The following is a 25,054-nucleotide window of genomic DNA, read 5'->3' on the forward strand; positions in this document are numbered from 1 at the left end:
AATTCATTTCTCCTTAATTAACCACCTTAAAATGACTTTAGTTTGTTAAGTATCCTCTTCCTGATGAAAGAGGACACATTTGTTTTAAAATAACAACAACAATTTGCAACTGTAATAAAACTGTAATCAAATTTACAATTACAACAACATTTTTGAATAGTGATTTTTTATTTTTTTAATAATTATGGGTCAAATTTAACCTGGAACACTTTCTATATACAAAAATGTGTATCAATTACACAAACAATTTACAAGTTGAAATTTTTCCTTTTTTTTTTCATATTCTGGGTCACTTTGGAAAAGTCATAAAAATTTCAGGCTTAAATAATGATGTTCAGAGTGTTTTTACTGCTCCCAAATCTAAAAATTGGTCAAACTTGACCTGAACAGTGTGTAAGGGTTAAAGGCCCATGATAATAACAATGTGTTTTTAAAGCCATGTCATTTTAATGAATAATTAATATTGGTTTTATTGAGAAATTCGGGACATTTAAGGTCTAAAATGATGTGTTTTAAGCGTGGATGAACAACTGTTTCTCCTCTAAAGGAGCCACAACAATGTCTGGCAACAGTCCTCCATGTACTGCTCCCTGCCAGTGAATCAGGCTTTAATAATCCACACACCAACTCTTTCACCACTTGGTTTGCTGGAAACTTGGAGTGGGACGTACTGCCAGCTCTCCAGCAGAGTCAAAGTGCCCCACTCAAGTCCAGATTGTTTGTACTATTCAAATAAGGAGCAATTGTTTGAAATAAGTCAAGAGAAGTCAAAGGAAATACAGTAGACTTTAAAAGATGTTGATAGAAGTTCTTCAACGGGACCAAAGCGACTTTACCTTCATTCTTTTGGTTTTTCTGCCTTATTTACATGTAGGTGTTTTAAAATTCAATTAAGTTCTATCTTTTATGATATTCTCAACACGTCTCCGTACCTTCAACATGTGCCTGACCTGTGGAAGCAGCCCATAAGCTTTTAATCATTTCAGGCCAGTCGCCCTCACTTCTCTTGTAATGAAAACCTTTGAAAACTTTGTGAAGACGGAGCTTGCAAGGGAAACCGAGCGTGCAATCTGCCTATAGGGCACACGGAGGAGTCGCGGATGCTACAATCACCCTACTTAACCTTTTGTTTAAACACCTAGAGGGGAATAAAACCCATGCTAGATTGCTATTTATTGATTTTTCTTCAGCCTTTAATACTATCCAAACCCACATCTTAGCCATGAGGCTGACAGAGCATTTCGTGTTGAGTCACAAACTTTGAGTAATGGATTTTTTGACAAACAAAGGTTGAAAGTGAACGGCGTCTTTATCAGATTCATTATGTTCCTCTACTGGAACATATCCCCTGCACCCAAGGGATGAGTTCTCTCACTTATACTTTATATTCTGTGTACAAACATGTGCCAAAGTAAGCATGAGAAAAGGGCCATATTGAAATTTGATTTAATTCAGTCATTGTGATTCCAGCCATGTCCCGGTCATTGATAGGTTCGTCCCCTGGTGCGATGAATCTTTCTTGGAGCTAAACATATCCAAGACGAAGGATATGATCATAGATTTCAGAACTCAAGCTTCAAGACTACGATCATTAAAGACTGTGGACTGTTTAATAAGCTTCAAGTATCTTGGGACAGTCAAAGACTCTAAATTGACCTTTGAAGAATTGTGAGGCAATGTGTAAAAAAAAGGGACATCAGCGTTTGTTTTGTCTCCGAAAACTGTCCCGTTTCCATATTGATTAAAATCATAATGACCATCTTTTATTGGGCTTTTTATTGAATCAATCTTGTCTTTTTCCCTTGTGTCACGGTTTGGTGAACTCTCTCTGAAAAACAAAAAATTCTCTAAACCAAATTGTCGAGCGAGCTAGTAAGCTTATAGGTGAGTCTCAACTCAACCTATGAGTTCTTTACTCCTCACAGCTGCAGCGTAAGATGAGCTCTGTTCTTCAGGACTGTGTCGTCCCCCCCCCCCCCCTTACATAGTGAATTCCAGCTCCTTCGCTCCAGCTGTCGGTTTGTGGCCCCTGAGTAGAAAACAAAATGATACAGAAATGCTTTTGTTCCTGCAGCCGTTGCACTACTAAACAAGGCTATCACGACATGATGCACTTCACCCACGCATGACATTTTAAGCTTCTGAGTTAGTGAGAGAGTGAGTGTGCGTGTTTGTGTGGAGAAGCACTCAGTCGTGACCTTAGGAGTTCTTATATTCTGATACTGTTTTTGATACTATGATGATACTTATAATGTATTTTGTTTTAATGTCTTTTTGAATCTGTGTTATTGTCTTGTTTTTAACTCTGGATTCTGAACTCTGAATTTCCCGTTTGCACAACAAATTTACCCATGGGTACTAACGAAGAAACTTTGAACCATAAACAATTGCTATCAATCATCTATCCATCCTCCATTGATTATTGTTTATAACTTTCAAAACTGACGTTTGAACCAGCTGCAACATGCCTTGAGTTGTGCAAAGCTTTTGTGCAGCTCAAACAAAGACATGTGGAAAATATTACTCTGGGCCCTTAATGTTATGTTTCCCCCTCCATACTTTTCCTTTGCTTCTTGTTTACCATGTGAGCCATATATACTAGGCCAGTGGTAGGCAAATAGCGGCTCGTGGGCCAAATCTGGCCTCCAACAAAAATATTTGAACCACTAATGAAAGCTGAATTTTTTTCTTCTTTTATAGATTACATCAAATCTTTTACAAGACTCTTCATAACAATATAAACTAAGACTCACCTAAATCCTTATAAACATGAGTTTGTATCCTTTTATACTATTATACAGACATTTATTTCAATAACATTACTTCAGCTTCAACTGTGGATGAAGCAGGCTGCTATTTATTGTGTGTGGATTAATAATGGGGATTATGACATTTGCCCTAAAACAACCCTAAAACTGTTTTATATGAACAAAAACATAAAAAAAACATGTGTTTTCACCGTGCCTGTGCAACGTTGGCCCCAAAATAAACAGTGCTGAAAAAAAATCTGGCCCATGGTTGAACCTCATTGCTGACCCCTGCAGTAGGCCTTTTGAAAATGCCACATGTGCCAAAAAATGCATAATTTTCCCACCAAACGTGGACATTTTTCCACAGAAATCAACTAACTAATATTATCTTATCTTAGGCAACAGCACTAACAAGCTCTGAACGTTTTCTTGCTCATGTCTGTATAATTATTTAACTATCCCTCATTGCTGCATCATATCCTTTATCCCCTGAGTGTTTATTTGATGTTTTATTTCTTGATTAATGTGACTTATTTCCGGTTATCTCTGGATGACTGGATGCGGTTTTGCATCTGTATAGTGCGTTTCGTTAAGACAGAAATTCCTGGTTTTCTTTGGAGTGCCAGCTGGCTCCTCTTCCTGCGGTCATACCGCTCGGCTGATGAACTGTTCGCTATAAACAGGCCAGTCTGTTATAATGACAGTCAGCAGAAAGTACAGAAAGACATTAAAGTAACGTATAGCCGCTAAATAAATGGTGTTAAGGGGGCTTTATTGCCGTTTTTTTCCCCTGCGTCAAGTAACACAATTAAAACCAATGACAGCGGATGTTAAGCAATTCATCCTTCAAAATAAAAGTGCCAAAGGAAAAACTAAACGTATGCCAGTTATGAACACTGGAGGCAGGAATAATTTTAGGAATGTGTCTCTTTTTCTGTTAGTTAAAGATATACTATGCAGGATTTTCCTGAAAAACAATGTGTAGACTCATACAAAAGTAATCCCTCTCAATCATCAATAGAAGTTTGTTTTTATCTGCAGAGACTCTGGCCTCTGCCTGTGTTTTCTTATTTTCTTGTTATATATTTTGCTGTGTTCGGGATGTTTCTGGGTGTCAACCTTTGGGCAGTGGGTATGTAGCCCCCAGCCAATAACAAATAACAGTGCACAGGGTGTGAGGTCAGGACTCGTAGCATAGCGACCAGGTTACATTGCTCTCTCTGTCTCTCTCCTCTGCTCCGCTCTGCTCTTTGTCTCTGTGTGACAGATGTGTAAAGAGCTGCAGGTCTGTGTGTCTGCTTGATCGAGGGTGGGGCTGAGCTACACACACGCAGAGCAGAGAGGCCACAGCGGACAAAATGAAGCTCCACATTCACACAAAATCCCACAATGTGGCACCTTCCTGCAGGGCTGTGCGGAGGTTTGGGTGTGTTTATTTGTGCTTTAGAACATAACTGCCATGAAACAATCTGAAAAATTATGTTTTATTTATCTGATGCACAGCTTTGTTCTTGCTTCTGCCACCCCCTCTCCCTATTCATTCTCTAGCTCGCTCAACCACCGCTGCTCTCTCTCTTTCGCTCTCTCTGCTCTCAGCTTGCTCTGGTCAAGCCGAGGAGGAGGGGCCAACTTTGAATACTGTGTTTACAAACACCAATGAGAAATCCTGCATAGTATACTTTTAACTGATATTAATGTTAAAGTCATAGCTAAAGAATAAAAAATATGATAAGAAAGAAGTAAGATATTATTATGAGATTTAGCTACAAGTAACTAGGGGAGTACAAAATCCAAAGTTACCTATAAACAGCAGTTAGTTAGCTAGTTTCATTCTAGCGTTAGCTTACATGTAACATCAAGGTCACTGGATAACTTTAGCTCAGTTGACAGTTAAGCCCAGCGTCTAAGTTATGTCTCTGGTGTCATAATCATATTATATTATATATTATATTATATATTATATTATAAAAATTATGCATCATGCATGATATAACGCTAGTCTTAAATATAAAAAATGCTGACTGAGGCAAAAACACGGGCTAGCCTGCATTCATAAACTAGAAACTAGCAAAATGAAAAGTATTTGACGTGTGATGGTAATCCAATGGTTAATTTGTATAGCCTCGGTCATTATAACTGTCACCAAGTAAAGCTAATTTTTGAAAAATTATGGTTTTGGAGAAAGCAAAAGTACAATTTACGCCCACGTTTTTCATAGGTACTGGCTATGGCTACGGAACCGGTCCAATAGTTCACTGATTTTTGACACGGAGTGGGATCTGTGCTAGTAGTCCACAGGCTGTTGGTCTGGACTGGTTTTCCATGCTAATTTACGCTATTGGTACGGAAAGGGTTTCCGGAAGTATTACCAGACCTCCTGTGGGCCACTAACTGGACATTTTTTACCGCCATTTTGGGCATTTTAGTGCCGTTCAACAGGATTTTTTTTCTTCCATATTTTACTGTTTTAACCCAAACCATGAACTTTCCCTAACCCCTAACCAGGTGGTTCTTGTGCCTAAACCTAACCATTTGAACCCAGACCTGGAAAGGATTGGCATGTCACCTGCAAGTAAAAACGTTCCTCCGTTTTAAAACAATTTGAACTTGATCACGTGATCTCGAGCAATCAATACCAATACGCATGCGTAATAATTCCGTACCAGCAATAAACGGACTGACAAGAAGGAATCCGTACCACACTCTGCGTCTGAGTGTTTTACTTCGGCAGGTCAGACCGGTAGACTGGGCGTGTTATTGCGGCTGCTTGACTCCGGTCGTATTTCATCGGGAGTGTGGACGCTCAGACTGAAAGAAGGAAGGTTCTGTTGAAACTTGAGGACATGCGGCGTCTTCTACAAACTTTCCGCAAACCAAACTCGCTCCGAGCTGAAGAAAGACCCGAAGTGTGAAGAATGAACTGAAGTGACGGAGAGGAAGAGGAGAGGAGAGGAGAGGAGAGGAGGGAGAAGAAGAAGCCGTTCACTCCCATTGATCCTTTATCGAGGTATTGATTTAGGCCTGGCTGTGAAATAATACAGCTGTTCCGAGGAATAGAGGTGTGTTGAATTAGAAAATGTGCTGATTTTAAACACAACCTAGAACTGTCTGGATAGTTTACACCTGGATACACTGAGATGTCAGACTTAAAATCCAAATTAACACTTATAATGACATGTAGGCTACTGTATTTTTAATAGAGTCCAGACCTTTCTTTTTAACCTTCATACAAGCTAAAGGCTTCATCAAAACTAATTTTATTCAGTACCAGTCTGTGCTTGCACCGTTTGAAGTAACACACTCAAGGCTTTTCACAGGAAAGTCCAGCACACACACATAAAAGTAGATGGAAAGGTGTGTGTCCAGTGCTGTTTCCATCAACACCAGTATCTCATCTGGTGGGAAACCAGTTCAGACAGCAGCAGTAATGGTCTCCAGCTTTGTGACCAGTCAAGAGACAGCTGTTTTTAGTCATGTCTTAGACATAAAATCAACATTGGATGCTGCTGCTTGGCTTCAAAGTTTATAAACATGTAACAAGTATACAATCTGCCTCTTCCCTGAGGCTTCAGTTCATTTTACAACATGTCACACTGAGAAAATACAGTGTGAAGACCTTAAAATTACCTGTACAGTCTTAATGCAATGCAGTGCGGCACTACTTTCGAGGAGTTTAATTTTGTGGTTTAGTTGACAGTATCACAGAAGCGTTAAAGGATGGGTTCACAATCTTTCAAGTCTGTCCTAAAAAGAAAATCAGGTGTGCCAATGAACATTGACACGTGTTTTTTTCAGTCATTCCTCCTGTTCATACTGGACAAGTGATGGGGGCCAAAATCCACAGCCCTCCCTCCCTCTGTGCAAAAATGTATTTAAAAGTTTATCTGAAGCTAATATGAAGCTTCAGTTATCCAATTTAGTCAAATCAAGTAGATATCTTTATAGTTCCAGTCTTTTTAGTGCCCAACTCCCTCTTTTTTTGTTATGATTCTTCCACTGCAGCTGAACAGGAAAACACTGTCCGTCGAGACTCAAAGAGGTAATTTTTTTTTAACTAAAAAGACTTTAACTGTGTAAGATATACACTCTTTTTGAGTAACTCAGACAGCTGAAGCCTCATATTTTTCCTCAGATATTATTAATATTTCATTTGGGCACCTGCCTGTCATTTCAAGACAGACTTGAAACATTGTGAACCTATCCTTTAAAGAAACTCTATGGTAACTTTTAGGGAGTAGTTTGTTACGTTGTTATATTTAATTACATTGTATTAGTGTAAGGTGTATGACAAACGTTTTAGTGCTGGGATTAGTTGATCAGTCAATCTGCAAGAAAGATATAGTCTACGTTTTCTCCAACGGAGAAGTCATCTGGCTCCGTCCTCCAAAATATGACACGATTTACTGCTTTTGTCTGTTTTATATCATTGCGCATTGAATATCTTTGGGTTTTTTTACCGTTGTCGGACAAAATAAAACATGATGTCAGCCGGGGGTTGTCAGAACTTTTAAATTATGTTTTTTCACTTTCTTTTTCATATTTTTCAGACAGAATAATCAATTTACTATGAGATTTAAAAGTAAGTCAAACACTCTTGCAAAATAGATATTAATCTCAATTTAAGAATAAATAAAACTTAAGTAACAGACTATAATTAATAGTAGATTAATAATAATCTTCCAGGAATTGATTTCTGAATGTAATGTGTACAAAACTACATATTGTGATCAAGCAAAAAGAGCCTGGTTTGTGTTTTGTATGTGTATTAGGACTGGGTGATTTGACAACATATACTGTAAGACAATATGAAATTGTCACCCAACAGAGATTTTCCTATACCCTTTAAAATATGGTAGGTCTCATTTTCAATTTGCATAAATTTGTTGAGGTGCTTTGATTTGTCAGGTGTGTAATTTGTTGGATAAGGCAAAAACAGACATTCTTGTTTGGCTATTTGATACATAAACTTCTCCTTAATCAGAAAAAAATCCAGCAGTATCACAATATACAGATGTGGCAAAAATTATTGGTACCCTTGCATTTTATTAAAATAATACACCATTCACCCTGATCAGTATTGAAATTAAAAGATATTTTATTATCAATGCATGTCTATGTTTGGTTTGCAGTGGAACAGAACAAAAAAGTTGTGAAAATTACTGAATTCATGCTTATTCTACAAAGATATTCTAAAATAGCCTGGAAAAAATTATTGGTACCCTTTATAAGTTGTAAGAAATAATTGATTTGTAGTGATACTTTAAGCAGACTATTGTGTTTTAATTAGTAGCACAGGTTTTTTCAATCTCATAATCACTCATGCAGTCAGTTTAAAAGGAGAAAAATTACTCACTCTGCTGTTTTGTGCCACTGACATCACAGTGAACATGGAAAACAGAAGGAAAACTAGAGAGTAACTAGAGACATTAAAGAAAAAGGTAATAGACAAGCATGGTCAACATAAAGGTTACAAGACCATCTCCAAAGAGCCTGATGTTCCTGTGACTACTGTTGCCAATATTATTAAGAAGTTTAAGGTCCATGGAACTGTGGCCAACATCTCTGGATGTGGTCACAAGAGGAAAATTGGCCTTAGATTGAACAGAAGGATTGCTCGAATGGTCAAGAAAGAACTAAGGAAAACTTCAATACAGATCCAAGCTGATCTTCATGTTCAAAGTACAATAGTTTAAAGTGGCACCATACGTTGCTGTCTGAATGAAATTAGGCTCCATGGTTGAAGACCCAGGAGGACCCCACTTCTAAGAGGGAGATACAAAAAAGCCAGACTTTGCCAAAATACATGTTGACAAGCCACAGTCCTTCTGGGAGAATGTGCTTTGGACAGATAAAACAAAATTAGAGCTTTTTGGTAAATCACATGAACCCTAAGTTCACAGAGGAAAACATGAAGCCTTCAAAGAAAAGAACATCATGCCTACTGTGAAACATGGAGGAGGCTCAGTGATGTTTTGGGGTTGCTTTGCTGCCTCAGGCACTGAGTGCCTTGAATCTCTGCAGGGCACAATGAAATCAGAAAACTATCAAGGCATTTTGGAACAAAACATAGAGCCCAGTGTCAGAAAGCTGTGTCTTAGTTCCAGGTCACGGGTCTTCCAGCAGGATAATGACCCCAAACATACATCAAAAAGCACCCAAGAGTGGATGGGAAGAAATCGTTGGACCGCTCTGAAGTGGCCTACTATGAGTCCTAATCTGAATCCCATTGAACATCTGTGGAAAGAGCTGAAACTTGCAGTTGGGAGATGGCACCCATCAAACCTGAGAGAACCGGAGCAGTTTTCTCAAGAAGAGTGGGCTGAACTACCAGTGGAGAAGTGTAGAAAACTTATTCAGAGTTACAGAAAGCGCTTGACTGCAGTTATTACCTCCAAAGTCTGTGCTACAAAATATAAAGTTAAGGGTACCAATAATTTTGGCCATGCCATTTTCATTTGTTTTATTGTATTAAATAATATGTTAAGTTGTAAATCAAAAGTTTCAGTTATATTCAATGGGAAATAAAGAATGATGGAAACCATTTACTTCTGTTAGTTTCAATTTAATATGGAGAAAACTTTTTTTTAAAAAAGGTGTAAGGGTACCAATATTTTTGGCCACGTCTGTATGTCATTGTCACAATATATAAAATGACATTTACCATGATACAGGAGCACTCTCTCCTGAATTATATCATGTAAAACAATCCATAAAATGCAGCTGCAAATGCTCACAGAAAAAATGTCCTCATCTCGTCCTGCACCGTGTACATTCAAAATGTTCTGTCTCTGCTCTCATGGGTACTAATATTTTCATCACTTATTATTCCTTTCCAAAAGACTATAAATGGTTAAAGAGCCCTCCTCTGAGTTTTAGCTCTTTCCGACACATGGATGTGTTTCAGATTGCAGTTACAGCCAAGTTGGCAAGTCCACCTCAAATGTGGTTCTGTGATCTACAGTTCGCCCTCCAGTGATTGCATGCTAGTGTGAGTTTATGCCGAGTCACTGCCGACATTTTTGAGCTCTACTTTCCTGGTAGTTTATTCATAGAAAATCTCTCTGTTTTGTTTTCTTTGTTCCTTACAGGGCTCTGGTAGGAAAAGATGCAGGCTGCTGCTGTCGCTCTGACTGTACTGAGTGCTGTCTTCAGCCTGGACTGCCTGTCCGCTCACTGGTCCAAACCAAACCAAATACAGCACCAGAGTGACGGAAATACTCAAAATGACGAGACGGCACCGAAGCAGAAGAACCAGCCGCACATCATATTCATTCTCACAGATGACCAGGTGTGTATTAAAGAATTTGTATGAGTGTGTATTTTCCTAAAGGAGACACTAGGATGATGTCTCCAGCAGCAATAATATTATATATAACAAGCTGTTAATCTGACTACCTGATAATTACACTTAATACAGGATTTTACAAATAATCTCAAAACATCAAATATATGATAACATTTATATAACAATAGATGATTTCTTATGTATTTTACACTACAAATTATGGGGTATTACTTTTTATAAACATATATTTTATTTGAACTTCCGCATCTCATACAATGCAGTACAACTGTGATGCAATTTTCTCATTTTAGTCAGTTTTTCGGGATCCAGTTTCAAGCTGCCTACTCAGCTTTTAGAACATGAAATATTTTTTACATGTATATATTATAAATGAACAAAGAAAAAAAATGCACAATTTTTTTTTTTTTTAAAGTGTTATGTTTGTTTAATGTGTGTATAATACATGTATGTGTGTTTATGTGTAATGTAATTTAGGTGCGGGGCAAGAACATAACATTTGTAATTTAACAGTTTTATTATGGCATAAAATTGGAAAAGTAGACCAAGTCAAAAGTAATTAAAAATTTGCAGTAAAACAAATAAAACTCTCCCACACAAACATCAGTGTTTTTCTTTCTTATGACGGAAGAAAAAACTAAATCACAAATATGTACTATAAACTGACTGAAGGATCAGTTTCAGGGCGAGCGGCCCACTGGGATTTCTCCCGGTGCTCCGGATGGCCAGTCTGACTCTGATGAAAACAGATATCACAGAGACATTATTTGTAGCTTCGGGGTTTGCAACACCAGCATCCAAAAAGTGACTATTTGCTGCCTTAAGAAGCCACTGAGGGGCTGCTGCTGTGAGGTTTAGTAATGACTCGTGCCTGAAATGACAAGTTTATATTGTTCTTTACAGCTCCTGAATTGTTGTTTTAACGTTGTCCGTTTGTTTCCTTCTCACATGAAATAACCCAAAATGCTCCAAGACAGGAAGAAACCAAAAACTGGGCATAAACAAATGCTGGGAGCTCAGCATGACATGAGCATGGTCAAAAACTGTATGCCTCAAATCTTAAATTAACATCTTTATCAGTTATCTGAAAAGAAGGATACTCTGTCGGGTGGTCGGAGGTTTAAACATAAATACACATTGAGCTGTAAATGGCTCCTACGTTCAGAAAGATATAAAGGGTCTGTAATCTTTGTATTGACAACGATTACAAAGGTCCATCTCTGTTTAAGTTAATTCTGTTATTAAATGTAAGTAATCTGAATCTGAAACATACAACTGAACTCTTTTATGCCCCCATGACTCTATAACAGGGCTTCAACGACATTGGTTACCATAACCCGAGCATCAAGACCCCTACTCTGGACAAGCTGGCGGCGGAGGGCGTGAGGCTGGAGAACTATTACGTTCAGCCCATCTGCACGCCGTCACGCAGCCAGCTCCTCACCGGCAGGTACAGACGCCTCTTCACTGGCCTCATGCATGAAATTTACACACAAATACTTTGAACGTTGCCTATCTGAATATGACAACTCTTAGGAAAATGATGTTTATCGGGAGCAACTTTTATTTCCAACTTAAACTGTTTGTCAATCAGATTTTTTAAAGACTTTAGTTAAAGCAGTATTGATTTATTTTGAGTCTTAGGCTCTGGTGTAAATGAGCTATCTGTTCTGAATAATGTGATTATTGATTAGTCAACCTAACTGCAGGTTGCAGAGAGGATCCAACCCCCATCCTTAGCATTGGGAACAAATGAATCCCTGATTCTGTTGCGAGGCCCTGCAGCAGCTTATCTTTACCCTGGTTAAATGACAATAACAAGTCTTTTTCTTCCAGATATCAGATCCACACAGGACTACAGCACTCCATTATCAGACCCAGCCAGCCCAGCTGTCTGCCTTCACACATGGACACGCTGCCTGAGAGGCTCCGTGAGGCCGGGTACACCACACATATGGTCGGCAAGTGGCACCTGGGCTTCTATAGGTAAGATGGAGACTGCGCAGAATATAACCTGTTACCAAGAGTAGTAACAAACAGTTTAATGACTACAGAGTTATTACCCATTTAAAAAACTTTGCTAATGAGATGAGATTATTTTAGACCCCAAGGTGGTTATTACTGCTTATTGACAACTACTCAGCTTTATATCTATTAATTCTGAACAAAGCTGAATGTCTTGACATTTTATCATTTAATAATATAGGTAAAAAAGCACAGCAGAGTTTACCACTGAAATCTTATGAATATGAAGTCTCCCTACTTTCTAAACAGTCTGGTGGTTCAATAAATTTAGGCTGGACCACCATCAAAAATGACCTCATGAGGCAGCTTGATTTGCAAGATCACAACATCACGAGATCATGTGAGAATCCATCTTGTCAGGCTTCAAGTTATGCGCTTGTGTCTAAACCACCAGTGGTTCTGACCAATCAGCGTCCTATGAAGATTTTCGCTTGATCTCATGAATCCAGTTGCCTCGCAAGGTAAGATGGTGCCAAGTATTTTTTGAAAGTCCCCTTTCCAAACAGTTTCCAAGGACGACTTCTCAGATGGTTCTGTGTAACAAACAGTCTGGTGCATCAGGTTACACCAAAAAAGAGGTTGGGTGTTAGAAGTTTAAATTGAATTAAGTTGAGCCTAATAAAGCATTTTGCAAGTTAAATTCCCAACTCTGCTTAAAAAGAGGTAATACATGGATTTATAAAATACAAAATACTGTATATAGTGTCACAATTACATTTCTTTTTGTCTGTTATTTATGTAAATACCATTGTTAGCAGCTTTTATCTAACAGAATATTGGAAATCTGATGCTCAGTTTTCTTTCTCTTATCTTTTCTTCCAGGAAGGCATGCCTGCCCACCAGAAAGGGTTTTGACAGTTTCTTTGGTTCTTTAACAGGAAGTGTGGATTACTACAGGTATGAGAATTATTATTGGAATAAACAAGTTAGCAGTGCATAGACTTGAACTATCTACAGACTGATTTGCATGTTCACTGCCTGTCTTTCTTACTCCATTTACACCTGGCATTAACATGTGATATGTTTCTGGATATCCCATCTGGATCAGGAAAAACGTATGTTAAAACGAAGTGTAAATGCGCACAGAACACATTGTGATCAGAATAACCGCATCTGGAGGTGGTCTGGTTCACATTGTGCAATCTGTACAGTGTGACCACATCCTTTCAAGTTGAAAAGTCACCTGGTGAAAACCACATCCTTCCTGCTGGCTTAAGCAAGAGCTACAAAAGATATAAGTAGTAGCAGTATCTATATGGTTCCCTCCAAAATAATATATGATGCCTGACCATGGCATTGCTTCCCTTGACCTGTCTGCCAGCCCTGCCTTACTAATGAGCATATTAAGATCTGATCATGGTGCGGACAGAATGGCGATAACAAAAGTGCGTATTAGTATCAAGTGTAAAGGCAAAGGCCTGTAGATCGAAAGTCACTATCCAGATAATGGGTGTTTCCATTAGCTAACGTGGCACTCTTCCTTCACTTGTGCCTCTTCCTCACGTCTTCACGTCTCCTCCCATTGGGGATGCAAGAGAGAGATGCAAGGAAAAGACACAAGGACGGAAGAATTTAATTTGCCAATTGGGACGTAGTCACTCAACGTTGGTGGATTCATTTCCAGCGTTATAATCAGTCTTATCACAAGCTCATTCCACTTCTCTTGCATCTCTATAACTCATACTGCATTTTTCCATCTGTCTCTAGTTATGGGTCCTGTGATGGCCCGGGTTTGTGTGGGTACGATCTCCATGACGACGAGGGCGTGGCGTGGGGCCAGGAAGGAAAGTACTCTACCGCGCTCTTCACACAGAGAGCTCGCAAGATCCTCGAGAGTTACGACCCAACAGAGAAACCGCTCTTCCTGCTGCTGTCCCTTCAGGTATCACACTGACGTTGCCCCTCAGAATAATAAAGATCTGGCGCTTGTTTTAAGAACCGCCAAAGATGCAAAACATATTCCACAGTACAATGCAGCCTGAAGACATGTGTCTTGATGCTGCATTAGTTTATGTCTGCTTGTGGGAAGTAAACAAAGTTGGAAACACATGGAGGCCACATTGAAGTGTTTGTTTGTTCGACTGTCTATGAGCACCAGAAATTTATTTAGACACACTGTTTGACCCATGTGAACCATAACTTTTTAATTAAAAACATCCCACACAGAAAACTTGTTTTTTAACTCAAGGGGGCAATATTTGTCTATTGTTGTTTTTTGTGGGCTGTTATGTTCATTTGATCTCAGGTTGGTTGGGGTTAAAGGGTTTGAGAAAATGAATACAATGTCCTGACATGGAACAGCAAGATAATTGTTTTTCCCAGTAGAAAATAGGAACACAGAGTTCTAACTCATGCACAATGAATAAAGCTTCACCAAAAATGCTAGTTGGATGGACTCACAGCTTTAGAAACCACCTTCCACCACACAATTCCTATATACGAATTGGCGGGGAGGGATGAGGGGGGGCTGTGTCTGACAATTTTTATAAGTTTCCAAAACTGACAATCTCACATTCAGACTCACTTCATGCAGTGATTGGCCAGGTGTGTTCTCTCTAGCTCTCCCTTTTAATTATTTAAACAACTGTTTCTGTCACTTTTAATGTGTACAGACAAGTAATGCCTTCCAGGAGAGACTGTCTGAAAGTGTGCGTGAAGTGTGCCATAAGTGTTATGGGGCATTCTGGGAAATGTTGGAAATCACTCATTGATGTAGAGGTACATGAGAAGGGAGAGGAAAAATACATGAGAGAATTTTATCCAAAAATATTGTTGCTATAAGATGTCTGTAGTGATTTTCTTGAGTGAGTATTATAATGAGTATTACATATATACTGTTTAACACACAGTGTCGGCATATATAATAAGACATTTTCCTTCTAATGTAGCTGATCATACCATCATGATAAAAGGTTGTTACACTTTCAACTAAACTAGACAGTACACATATTACCATTTAAACTTTGAAAAATAATCACATGTAAATGAATTGTGTAAATGTTTTCCACCAGGCAGTTCACACTCCACTACAGCCCCCAAAGTCCTACATCTACCCCTACCGTGACATGGCCAATGTGGCCAGGAGAAAGTTTGCCGCCATGGTTTCTACAGTGGACGAGGCGGTTCGCAATATCACCTATGCCCTCAGAAAGTATGGATACTACCGGAATAGTGTTATCATCTACTCCACCGACAACGGTGCCCAGCCGTTCACAGGCGGGAGCAACTGGCCCCTACGAGGCCGCAAGGTATCATTAATTCATTGTATTTTGTGTCACTTTTTATGTTCATGTAATTTTAGTCCATGTTAGCAGCGTGTCAGTTGGTCGTTCAGTCACTCCACTATTTTAGTTCAGACTGAAATTTCTCAACAACTAATGGATGGATTGTTATGACGTTTAATAAAGACATTCATGGTTCCAGATGATGAATCCTAATGACTTTGGTGATCCCCTGACTTTTCCTCTACTGTCACCAGGTTGTCATTTGTGGTTTTCAGTGAAATGTCTCAACAACTATTGAATGGATTGCCATGAAATTTGCTAGACATTCATGCTCTCCTCAGGATGAATCCTTCTAACTTTGGTGATTCCCTGTGGCGGCTGTGACTTAGAAATGACCTCTTTGTATTTCCACAGACTTTTCTTGTTCAGCTGCTGTGCATTGGTAATAACAAAGAGGTAATTTCATACTAAAAGGACTGTAACTTTGGAAGATATCTGCTTCATCTGATTAACTCAGGATGCAGAAGCTTCATATTAGCTTCATATAAACTTTTGAATACGTTTTTGCAAAGAAGAGGACTGGATTGGATTCGTCCCCCATCTCTTACATTGGAAGTGCATTAGAAAGGCGATTGTGTAATGGCCAGTATGAACATTGTAGTATCTACTGGCTTAAGAAAAAGATGAAAATGGATTAAAAAAAAAAACATGGATAAAGAAGGCTGCAATTAAACTTGTTCTGTTTTTTCAGGGTACATATTGGGAGGGAGGAGTCCGTGGGGTGGCGTTTGTACACAGTCCTTTGCTGAAACGCAGGAGACGGGTCTCTAAAGATCTTCTCCACATCACTGATTGGTTCCCCACACTGGTGGGCCTGGCCGGGGGAAACATCAGCCAGGTCAGTAGAACTCAGTACTTTCTCAGAACAACAAAGGTAGTGAATTTTTGCTATTTTTTTGCCCCTTTTTAGCACTTTTAATTGCTTTTTTGATTTGTATTTGGTTGCATGTTTGTTGCTCTCTTAGCCAGGCCTCTCCTAAAGTAAATTGTTGTCTCACATTGGCTACAGGATAGTAACGATTAAATACAGTGGAAAAGGCACTCTCACTGAGTGCATTACTGACTATTTTATTGTGCTGCAAAACAGAGCAGACATAAAGATGCAAGGCTTTTCCACTGGATTTCGGTTCTGTACATTTTTCTAGTTGTCTCGCCAAACATTTTACACTGTTACAATCCGTTCTGTGCTACCCTGACTCGCTCTGTGTCTCCCACTTATTTTATATTAATGAATGAATTTATTTGTTGTCACAGAGTTGCATGTGGACTTCCATCTACATGAATAATTGTTTTGGCCTCAGATTTTACTAAAGTTCAAGTTACATTGCTACTGTAAAACTGTCCTTATTTTACCATCATGTAGATAAATGTGCTTTTGACCTGTTTTGATGAGTGCACGTTTTCTAAACTTTGCATACAGACAGAATAATTTAGTTCAGACATGAATTACTTTCATGTCCAAGTCTGTGCACAGCTCCCAAAAAGCTTTGTTGGCTTGTTATGCTCACGGGTTCCACTGCCAAAAAAGATAAGCACGGATATTTTGGCTGCAATCACAACAATATCTGACTAATATAGCAACTCGATAACCTCTATTACCAAAGGAAATCTGTTATTATTTATTATTCCTGTGTGGTCAATATACAAGTATTTCCTCTGGCAACATCAATGCACGAAACATGTAGACAGTTTTTATGGTTTCACAGTACCTCCTGGGACCTCTCATTAACCTACATATAACTTTTTTTTGTATTCTTTGTGTTTTATGTGCTTGTGTCCCTCTTAGAGCCAGGGTCTGGATGGTTTTGATGTTTGGCCCACCCTCAGTGAAGGGAGGGAGTCACCTCGTCAGGAGATCCTTCACAACATTGACCCGTTGCACAAACCTCCTGCTCCAACCATGACCTGGGACGCTACCAGCGCAGAGGGAGTCTCAGGTAACCAAAATAAAGAGAATAACATAAAAAAAAAAAGTTGTTGTACTCAGACGCTACTTGAAGTCATTACAAATCCAACTTTTTATTCAGTGTGAGATGAATTATTAAAATGCACACATATCGTAATGGGTTGTCAACTGCCAATTCATGAAGTTTGTGTTGATTGTGATTAATATAGTATTTGTCATAATGAATATTAAATTTAATGGTAAGAGCATGGTAAGTGAGACGTTTTATGTCACTGAAAAGTACAGTATATTTTTAAGTGAGAATTCTTGACCTTGGAAAAAACTCCAGATTATAAATCCAGATTAAGCTTTCAACCACATCCTATGGTTTGCTCAGTGGTCATGAATATTAATAAGATATCTGGTACAAACCTACTAAATAATAAAGTTATTTTATAGTTGTATTGTCATAATTTCCTCTTCATGACAATTGAGCAAACTCCAATCTCCTGATGACGATCATAAGATGCAGGTAAAAACTCTGGAAAAAGCTAGTAAGTGGACCTTGAGTTTTTTGTGTTACAACAGTATATTCAGTTTTAAGCTAGCAGCGTCAATTTAGGGTTGAAAATGTCTAACGGCCGGTCGGTCCACCACTTTGGTCCAAACTGAAATGTTTGTATGAATTCTAATAACCTTGATGATCCCTTCACTTTTCCACTGGCGCCATTATCAAGTCAAAATTTACGACCAATTATCTGCAAAACTAATGAAATTCATATCAGTCTCAACTGTACTTTGTGTTTGTTTGTTTTTTGTGCTGCCGGTGAACATGATAAATATACCTGCTAATCATCAGCATGTTAGCATTGTTACTGTGAACATGTTAGCATACAGATGTTAGCATTTAGCTCGAAGCATTACCGTGCAGCCTCACAGCACTGCTACTGTAGCTGTAGACTTTTCTTGTTAATACTTGCATACACCACAGTTTGGTGTATTTTCAAATCAGGTTTTAAGAATGGGAAGATAAAAACAGAGAGGAAGGAATCAAGAAAAGAAGTAAACACAACTTGGAAAAACAGGAAAGAAGGGAAGACAGAAATTAAGATAACATGCGAAGGAGGATGTATGCAGGGAAGGCAAAGAAGATAGACACGTAAGCACCAGTATCCCTTATAGATAACTGCACGATATAAAAAGTTATTTTATCCACAAGGGGATTTTACACAGCATCAGCAAAGCTAAAAGCAAAGGTTAAAGGAGTGTTTACTTCATATTCCTCATTTACTTGTGTGTTTTCTTTGATTTGGCAGTGAGCACATCAAAGGGCCCCGCCTTTAAGAAGCCCAAGAAGAAGAAGAAGAAGGTTCTGAAACAGCAACCAAAGCAGAAGTCAGGGTTCAAGTTAAAGACCACCAAGAAACCTCAGACGTTCTCCCACCATGCTGCTAAACCTAAACCCAAACTTAAATCCAAGCCCATACCCAAACTGAAGCACAAGTCCCTCCCAAAATCAAAGCTCAAACCCAAACCCAAGACCAAAGTCTTGGTCAAGCAGTCCAGTTACAAACCACGTCTGAAGGTTCACTCCAGTGGTACTCCATACGGCCACCAGAACCCGTCAGTGTCAGGAACATCTCGCCCCAAATCTCAGCGTGATATCCAATCACATTTCAAGTCAAAATCCTGGCAGACCATATCCCAAAACCAGAAACTGTCACAGTCAGCACCACCTCAGTTAAAATCTAAGACACAGCTGAAATTACATTTAAAGTCCAAGTCTAGGAGGACATTATCCCAATACCAGAACATGTCCCAGCCAGAAACAACCCTGCCCCCAACTCATCCAACGCCCGAGCTTAAGTTTCAGCCATCCCAGCCAGTGTGGGACACATCAGTTCAGGCTGCCATCAGAGTTGGAGACTGGAAGCTGCTAACAGGAGACCCAGGCCACGGAGACTGGGTCCCTCCACAGGTACTGGTACTGCATTTTAGGGACTTTATTTACTCAGATAGTCTCATTGAGATCAGACCACTTTTTCAAGAGAGCTGAGTACAAGAAACATTCATAGTGTAATAATCACACAACCACACAGACAGATAACTAACAAACAAGCAACAAAAATATAGTCATAAAAAACATCAAATAGTGAAACTTTCAAATGTCCAAGATAAATGAAAGAGTCCATCTTGCATGAAGATTTCAGTTCATTCCATGTATAAGGTGCATGATACCTGAAACGGAATATCTAAGGATAAGTATCAAATAATCATGTACTTTAGTAACAATATTTCACTAAGAGAAGAGATTTATAGTATATATTTATATGAATTCATATTATATTATTATTGACAAAAATTCACACAATGTCCTACAATAAACAGTACAGAATATCTCTGTAATCAAGTGCAGACCTAAAAGTTGACCGACCAATAGTTTTACAGTTTAGAAAAGACACACAGCCTTTAATTCTATACAGGAAGCCTACTTTACTCAGTTTTGAGGCTAAGTGTTTAATATAAATCTCTAATGGCAGTCTGCTGGAAAACCAAATTCAGGAAGTGTGTTATGGATACCATTTAAAGTTTTAATGGCAAGAAAGTCAAGGCCACAGAAATATTAAGGGAATACAATTTACTAGGTCTGATCTGCATTCAAAGGAATGTTTCAACATTCTGGGAAATACACTTATTTCTTTTCTTACCGAGAGTTTGATGAGAAGATTGATACCACTCTAATGTCGGTACAGTAAAAACGAAGCTACTGCCAGCTGTCAGGTAGCTTAGCTTAGCACAAACACTGGAAACAGAAGGAAACGGCTAGCATGGCAACCAACTGAAACTCCAGGAAGTTACAGGTCCCAGCCAAGAAATAGTCTGGCGCATAACCCCCATAAAATGCTGATTTCAGGTCTCCTTGGTTTTTGTACGGAATTAACAAATAAGATAAGTCAGCTTTAGCGGTTCTGGTAAGTGGATTGTTACCATTGGAGAGAGCCATGCTAGCTTTTTTCCCTTTTCCAGTCGTTGTGCTAAGTACAGACAAGGGAGGGGAATCAATCATTTAACACTCTGTAATAAAGCAAATGATTTCCCAGAATGTTGAAATATTACTTTAAGGCGTCTATTATTAAAAAGGGATATCTGGAAAGTATCGAAGGTGGAGTGAAGATGAGTAAGAGCCTAAGTTGGAGTGGAATCAGGAACATATAAAACTGTCATCTGCATAGAATGAACATTGACATAATGATTAGAATGTTATTTATGAATAGTATTAATAGTCATTTAGACTCATTTAAACCCATTCTGTGGTTCAGATCCATCAGCACAACTAATAACACATTTTAGTCTGACTATTGCCAAGTAAGTTTGCACATATAAGGAATTTGCCTCAGTGTTGTGGTTAGTGCATAAAAGTCAAAAACTAGAAGGTAATAGGAAAAAACAAGTGCCTACACTACATGAGATCATGATTATGAAGATTATAAATAACATTTTGATCCCCAGATTCTTCCCACTCTCCCTGGTCGCTGGTGGAATCTTGAACGCGGCTTCTCGACGTTCTACAAATCCTCCATCCACAAAAATGTCTGGCTGTTCAACATCACAGGCGACCCGTACGAGCGGCAGGACCTGGCAGATCAGAGGCCCGACGTGGTCCAACGGCTGCTGGCACGGCTCGCCTACTACAACCAAACAGCTGTGCCGGTTTACTTTCCGCCCGACGACCCGCGAGCCAATCCAAGCGAGCACGGTGGAGCCTGGGTCCCCTGGGTGGATGAAGAGGAGGACGAGGAGGGAAAATATAACGGGGTCTACAAGAAAGGTAAGAACAATAAGAAGAAGAGGAAGAAGAAGAAGTGCCGGCTGTGCAAGCTGAAGTCGTTCTTTCTGAAACTGAACACCAGGATGATGTCCAATCGGATCTGATGCAGATGGGTGAACATTTTTAGCCAAGAGATGAATGTCAGACTTTAAAAATGTTTTGTTTTTACATTTTTACACCTTCTGCAAACTGGTGAAAATTAGTTAAAGATGGTTAATTCCTCTAGGTTTAGCTGAAGTGAACCTCTTTCAAGAACTCATGTAAAACATGTCCTACCACTGGTTTTCATTTGCTTCTTATTCAAGTCAAAACAGGTGATTTTTTTATTATTCTGAAACATTACTGTCATATGTGATGTCATTTACAGTATCGACCAGAGGTTTTCAGACTGTGAGGCGCTCCCCCTAGTGAGAGTTGAAGGGGAGGGCGGGGAGGGACAGACGCGAGGCAAAAATACTGCCTGAGGTGAAAGAGATGTGCATGCAAGTGTTGTACAAACAACAGGAAGTTAGTTATTGTAGTTTGGCTGCTGATTTGGCCGCTTATCTACACAGTCAGCAGTCGTAGCTGCAGCTCATGGAGGCAATTAATTAATTTGAACTCCTTCTCAGGGTCATAACTCAGTCAAATCTGAACACACAGACATGATAAATACATTTTTAGATTCAGTGTGATTTACACTCTAACTGTTCTTCAGTATCAAAGTAATCCAGTGATAGTTATCTGACCCTCAATGGGGACACATGTCAAACAGGAACTGCAAATAGGTCATTCGGCATACTTTTAATTGTGCCAATTTGCCAAAATATGTAAACTAAATTAAGATAAAAAAAAAAAACTCAGCTGGGCTCAGATTGTAGCCCACAGATAACTAACTGGGACAGAGGCAGTTGTCTCAATTTGGTGTGTGTGTAATTGGGGGTGGGGGGTTGGGGTCTGAAAACCTCTGGTAATTCTGGTCATACATGTAGCATATGTACTGTCAAAGATCTGATCTGAAATTCGGGATCTGAGGTGACACCAACAGTCCTACTTTTCATTTAAAATTTAAAAGGCCAGTCCACTCAGAAATCACAAATTCATACTTTCTCACACAGCCAAGCAGATAGTTTGTTTTAGTATGAAATGTCCTCAGACTTTCTGCTGTTTCTCCCATATAATGAAGATGAGTTTGGCTTGTGAGGCTCAAAAAAAAATCACAGAAAAAACTTGACAGCTACATGTCTTTCCAGAAACAGTTCCTTATTATTATTATTGTTATTATTATTTCTCAATGTGAAAACACTGAAAATTGATGATAGTGACGTCTGCAAACTATCTTAAGTAACTCAAGTATTTTGGACATTGTTTCTGAGAGTTACCTCACTGTTGAGATAGATGCAGACGTAGACAGCTGGCAATCGTACCTTGGAAGAAAATAATAGAAAACCTCACCAAATGAAATGGAAACTGTCTGAATGGCTGGATACCAGTATGATTAGGTAGGAAAATTGTTTTTGTGGTTTTGGTGAACTGACCCTTTAAATTCTTAAGTATCCTGCCTGAAGGTGGTTTTGTAACCTCTGTCTCAAAGGCTGCTATTAGTTTTCAGCATCACTACCTGATTTATTCTGTGATTTCAGACATTGTCAACCGTTTCTTTGTTTTTGTTACTCTGTTTAATTTTAATCACTCACTATCTGACAGAGTTCTTGATACAAAGACTGACACTGTGTGGCAGTAAAATGTATTTTGACACTGATTTGATTACATTTGTCTAACTTTTGGACCAGAGATTCATTGTTTTCAAAAGAATCTATCTGCAAAGTGATGTAGGCAGGTTTTAATGTACAGTGTGTTTTACATGTGTAATTCGAGGGTTTTAAAACAGATGTTTACTTATTTCAATGACAGTGCATGACCATGATATCTATATTCACACTTTTTTGGTTGTTGTTTGTACCCGTCTGCCACAAACAAGAGTTTTTTTAATATTGTATGTTCACAATTTAAGTCACATGTCTTCAGTGAATATGGAGGTATTTTTAATATCTGTTTTAAAATGCTTGTGATGTACTGATTTTATTTTTTTTGTATTGCTATGACAGAAACTGGCCTTTTGATACTGTGGTTGTTTGAATGTATTGCCAATGGCAAGCATTTTTGACTATGAAATCTTTCTTCTCATCCACTACATGTTACTGTGAACAGCAGAAACCATCATGTGAACATGTTTTCATCATATTCAGCCCTATACAAGACTAACATCAATATTTAAACATTTTAAAGCTTTTTCAAGACAAAAAAGTGACAAAATCCTGGTCAGCCTTATTTTAAAACACCATATTTTATTTATTTTGTTTTGAATTCAGTCAGTTTCAGGGGGAAAGTTATCTAAATCATCTGGCTGAAGTTTTTTTGTGTTTTAAGGAATTATAAAAATTAATTGGTCATTACAACAAAGCATTGAAAATAATGTGACTATTAAATGTTTTAGGTAACCCCCCAATAGTATACTTCTCCGTTTTATCTGAATAATGATCTCTTAAGTCCAATGAAAGCTTTCACAACATGAACCAGTAGCTGATTTTCCCGCCTGCTGTCACAGACACTTCACTGGTATAACAAGTCATAATGATTATGTATCATCAATAAAAGCTAAAAACAGAGAAGAGGAAGTAAAAACTGCTTATCGTTAAAAGCAACATCTTTGAAGTGCGGCATTGGTTTTGTCCCCTTTGAGCAAGACACCAAACCTCTAAATATTTCAGTTCAGTTTTGCTCAATATCTAACAAACCATGACTGCGGCTGTTATGAAACAATGACCGGTTACTCAAGGGCACGACAGTAGAAGCGTGGAGCAGAGTTTTAGTGAGAAACTTCCAGATAGACGCTTCATTTCTCCACCCCGAGTGAATAAAGGTTAAATAAAATGATTGGTGACTGTCCTTTTGTTTTCTGTTTGCTAGCAACAGTATGCCATTCCTTATACTGAAAAAATCAGTGTGTATATTCCAGTAAAATGCTTTATGTTTTTGTGTATTTTGACTTTTGGTGGAAATCCAAGCAAAATCACAAGTCTTCATAGGCAAACTGAAAGTCAGTACAGAGTCTTTTAATGTGTTTTTGTTTGTTTTTTTTATTATCCTTTTAACTTATGTAAAGCATCTTTGAGTACCTTGAAAAGCACTCTATAAATAAATTGTATTATTATTATTATTAATGTCTCTCAAAACTGATTGTAAGTGTGACACAGCTTTTGGACACTTTCAGAGCCAGTGTGGTTTTCTTACATAGCTGAGACCCAGTTCTTTTAATGTACTGTATATGTCTAATAATTAAATATGTAAATGTGGCTGTGCAAAGTCAGTTTCTGTCTGATTATTTTTCTATTATTCTGGGAGTTTACCAAGTCAAAAATTGAGTCCAAATCAAGTCTCAAGTCTTCATTTTTGTGATTTAAACCTAACTTGAGTTAAAGTCTCAAGTCTACAGCTCAGATGCAAACAGCGAGGATTGTTATTGAAGGACAAATGTTTCATTCTAATTGTTCCTAATAGATTTTTAATGGAGATATTTAGACACTACTTGTGCAAAACACCAAATATCAAGAAAACCGACCAACATCAGACATCATATTGACATCTACATACATACTGGACATGGAAAATGTTCAGTATTCATATACTTTTAATGAGAATTACAAATCTTTTGATCTGTTGAAATGCTTTCTGCCAGTGTGAGACTCAAAAACGTTCTCACAGAATACAGCGATCATGCACTTTTGCTTAAAAATAGGAATTTGTTACTTTGTGTTTCATATTGAAATCTGACTGCATAGAATTCATTTAACCACCAGGTGGCGCCAGATATTAAGTTAACTGCAGATACAGTTGAACGTCTGCTGAGCTCAATATTTGAAAACCTTAAACACACACACACACACACACACACATTTGGGCTAAAAGAGGATTTTCCACGCTTGCCGTTGCCTTCCT

At 38.5% G+C, this 25,054-nt stretch overlaps 2 protein-coding genes across 2 annotated transcripts in view; one reads left to right on the forward strand and one right to left on the reverse strand.

The window, feature by feature from the left end:
• The window catches only part of LOC137194592 (enhancer of polycomb homolog 1-like), a 66,005-nt gene that overhangs the window by 453 nt on the left and 40,498 nt on the right, over positions 1-25,054 (reverse strand). The gene's annotated exons all lie outside the window — the stretch shown is intronic.
• LOC137194590 (arylsulfatase I-like) lies at positions 5,199-23,185 on the forward strand. Its single transcript, XM_067606638.1, has 11 exons — positions 5,199-5,757; positions 9,839-10,038; positions 11,364-11,503; positions 11,890-12,039; positions 12,901-12,975; positions 13,786-13,960; positions 15,090-15,326; positions 16,054-16,200; positions 17,149-17,299; positions 18,564-19,225; positions 20,758-23,185. Exons 2-11 carry the CDS (start codon positions 9,856-9,858, stop codon positions 21,178-21,180), a joined length of 2,343 nt encoding a protein of 780 aa, XP_067462739.1. The 5' UTR covers positions 5,199-5,757; positions 9,839-9,855; the 3' UTR covers positions 21,181-23,185.

This window comes from Thunnus thynnus, chromosome 12, assembly GCF_963924715.1.
Source record: "Thunnus thynnus chromosome 12, fThuThy2.1, whole genome shotgun sequence".
NCBI classification, from domain to species: domain Eukaryota; kingdom Metazoa; phylum Chordata; class Actinopteri; order Scombriformes; family Scombridae; genus Thunnus; species Thunnus thynnus.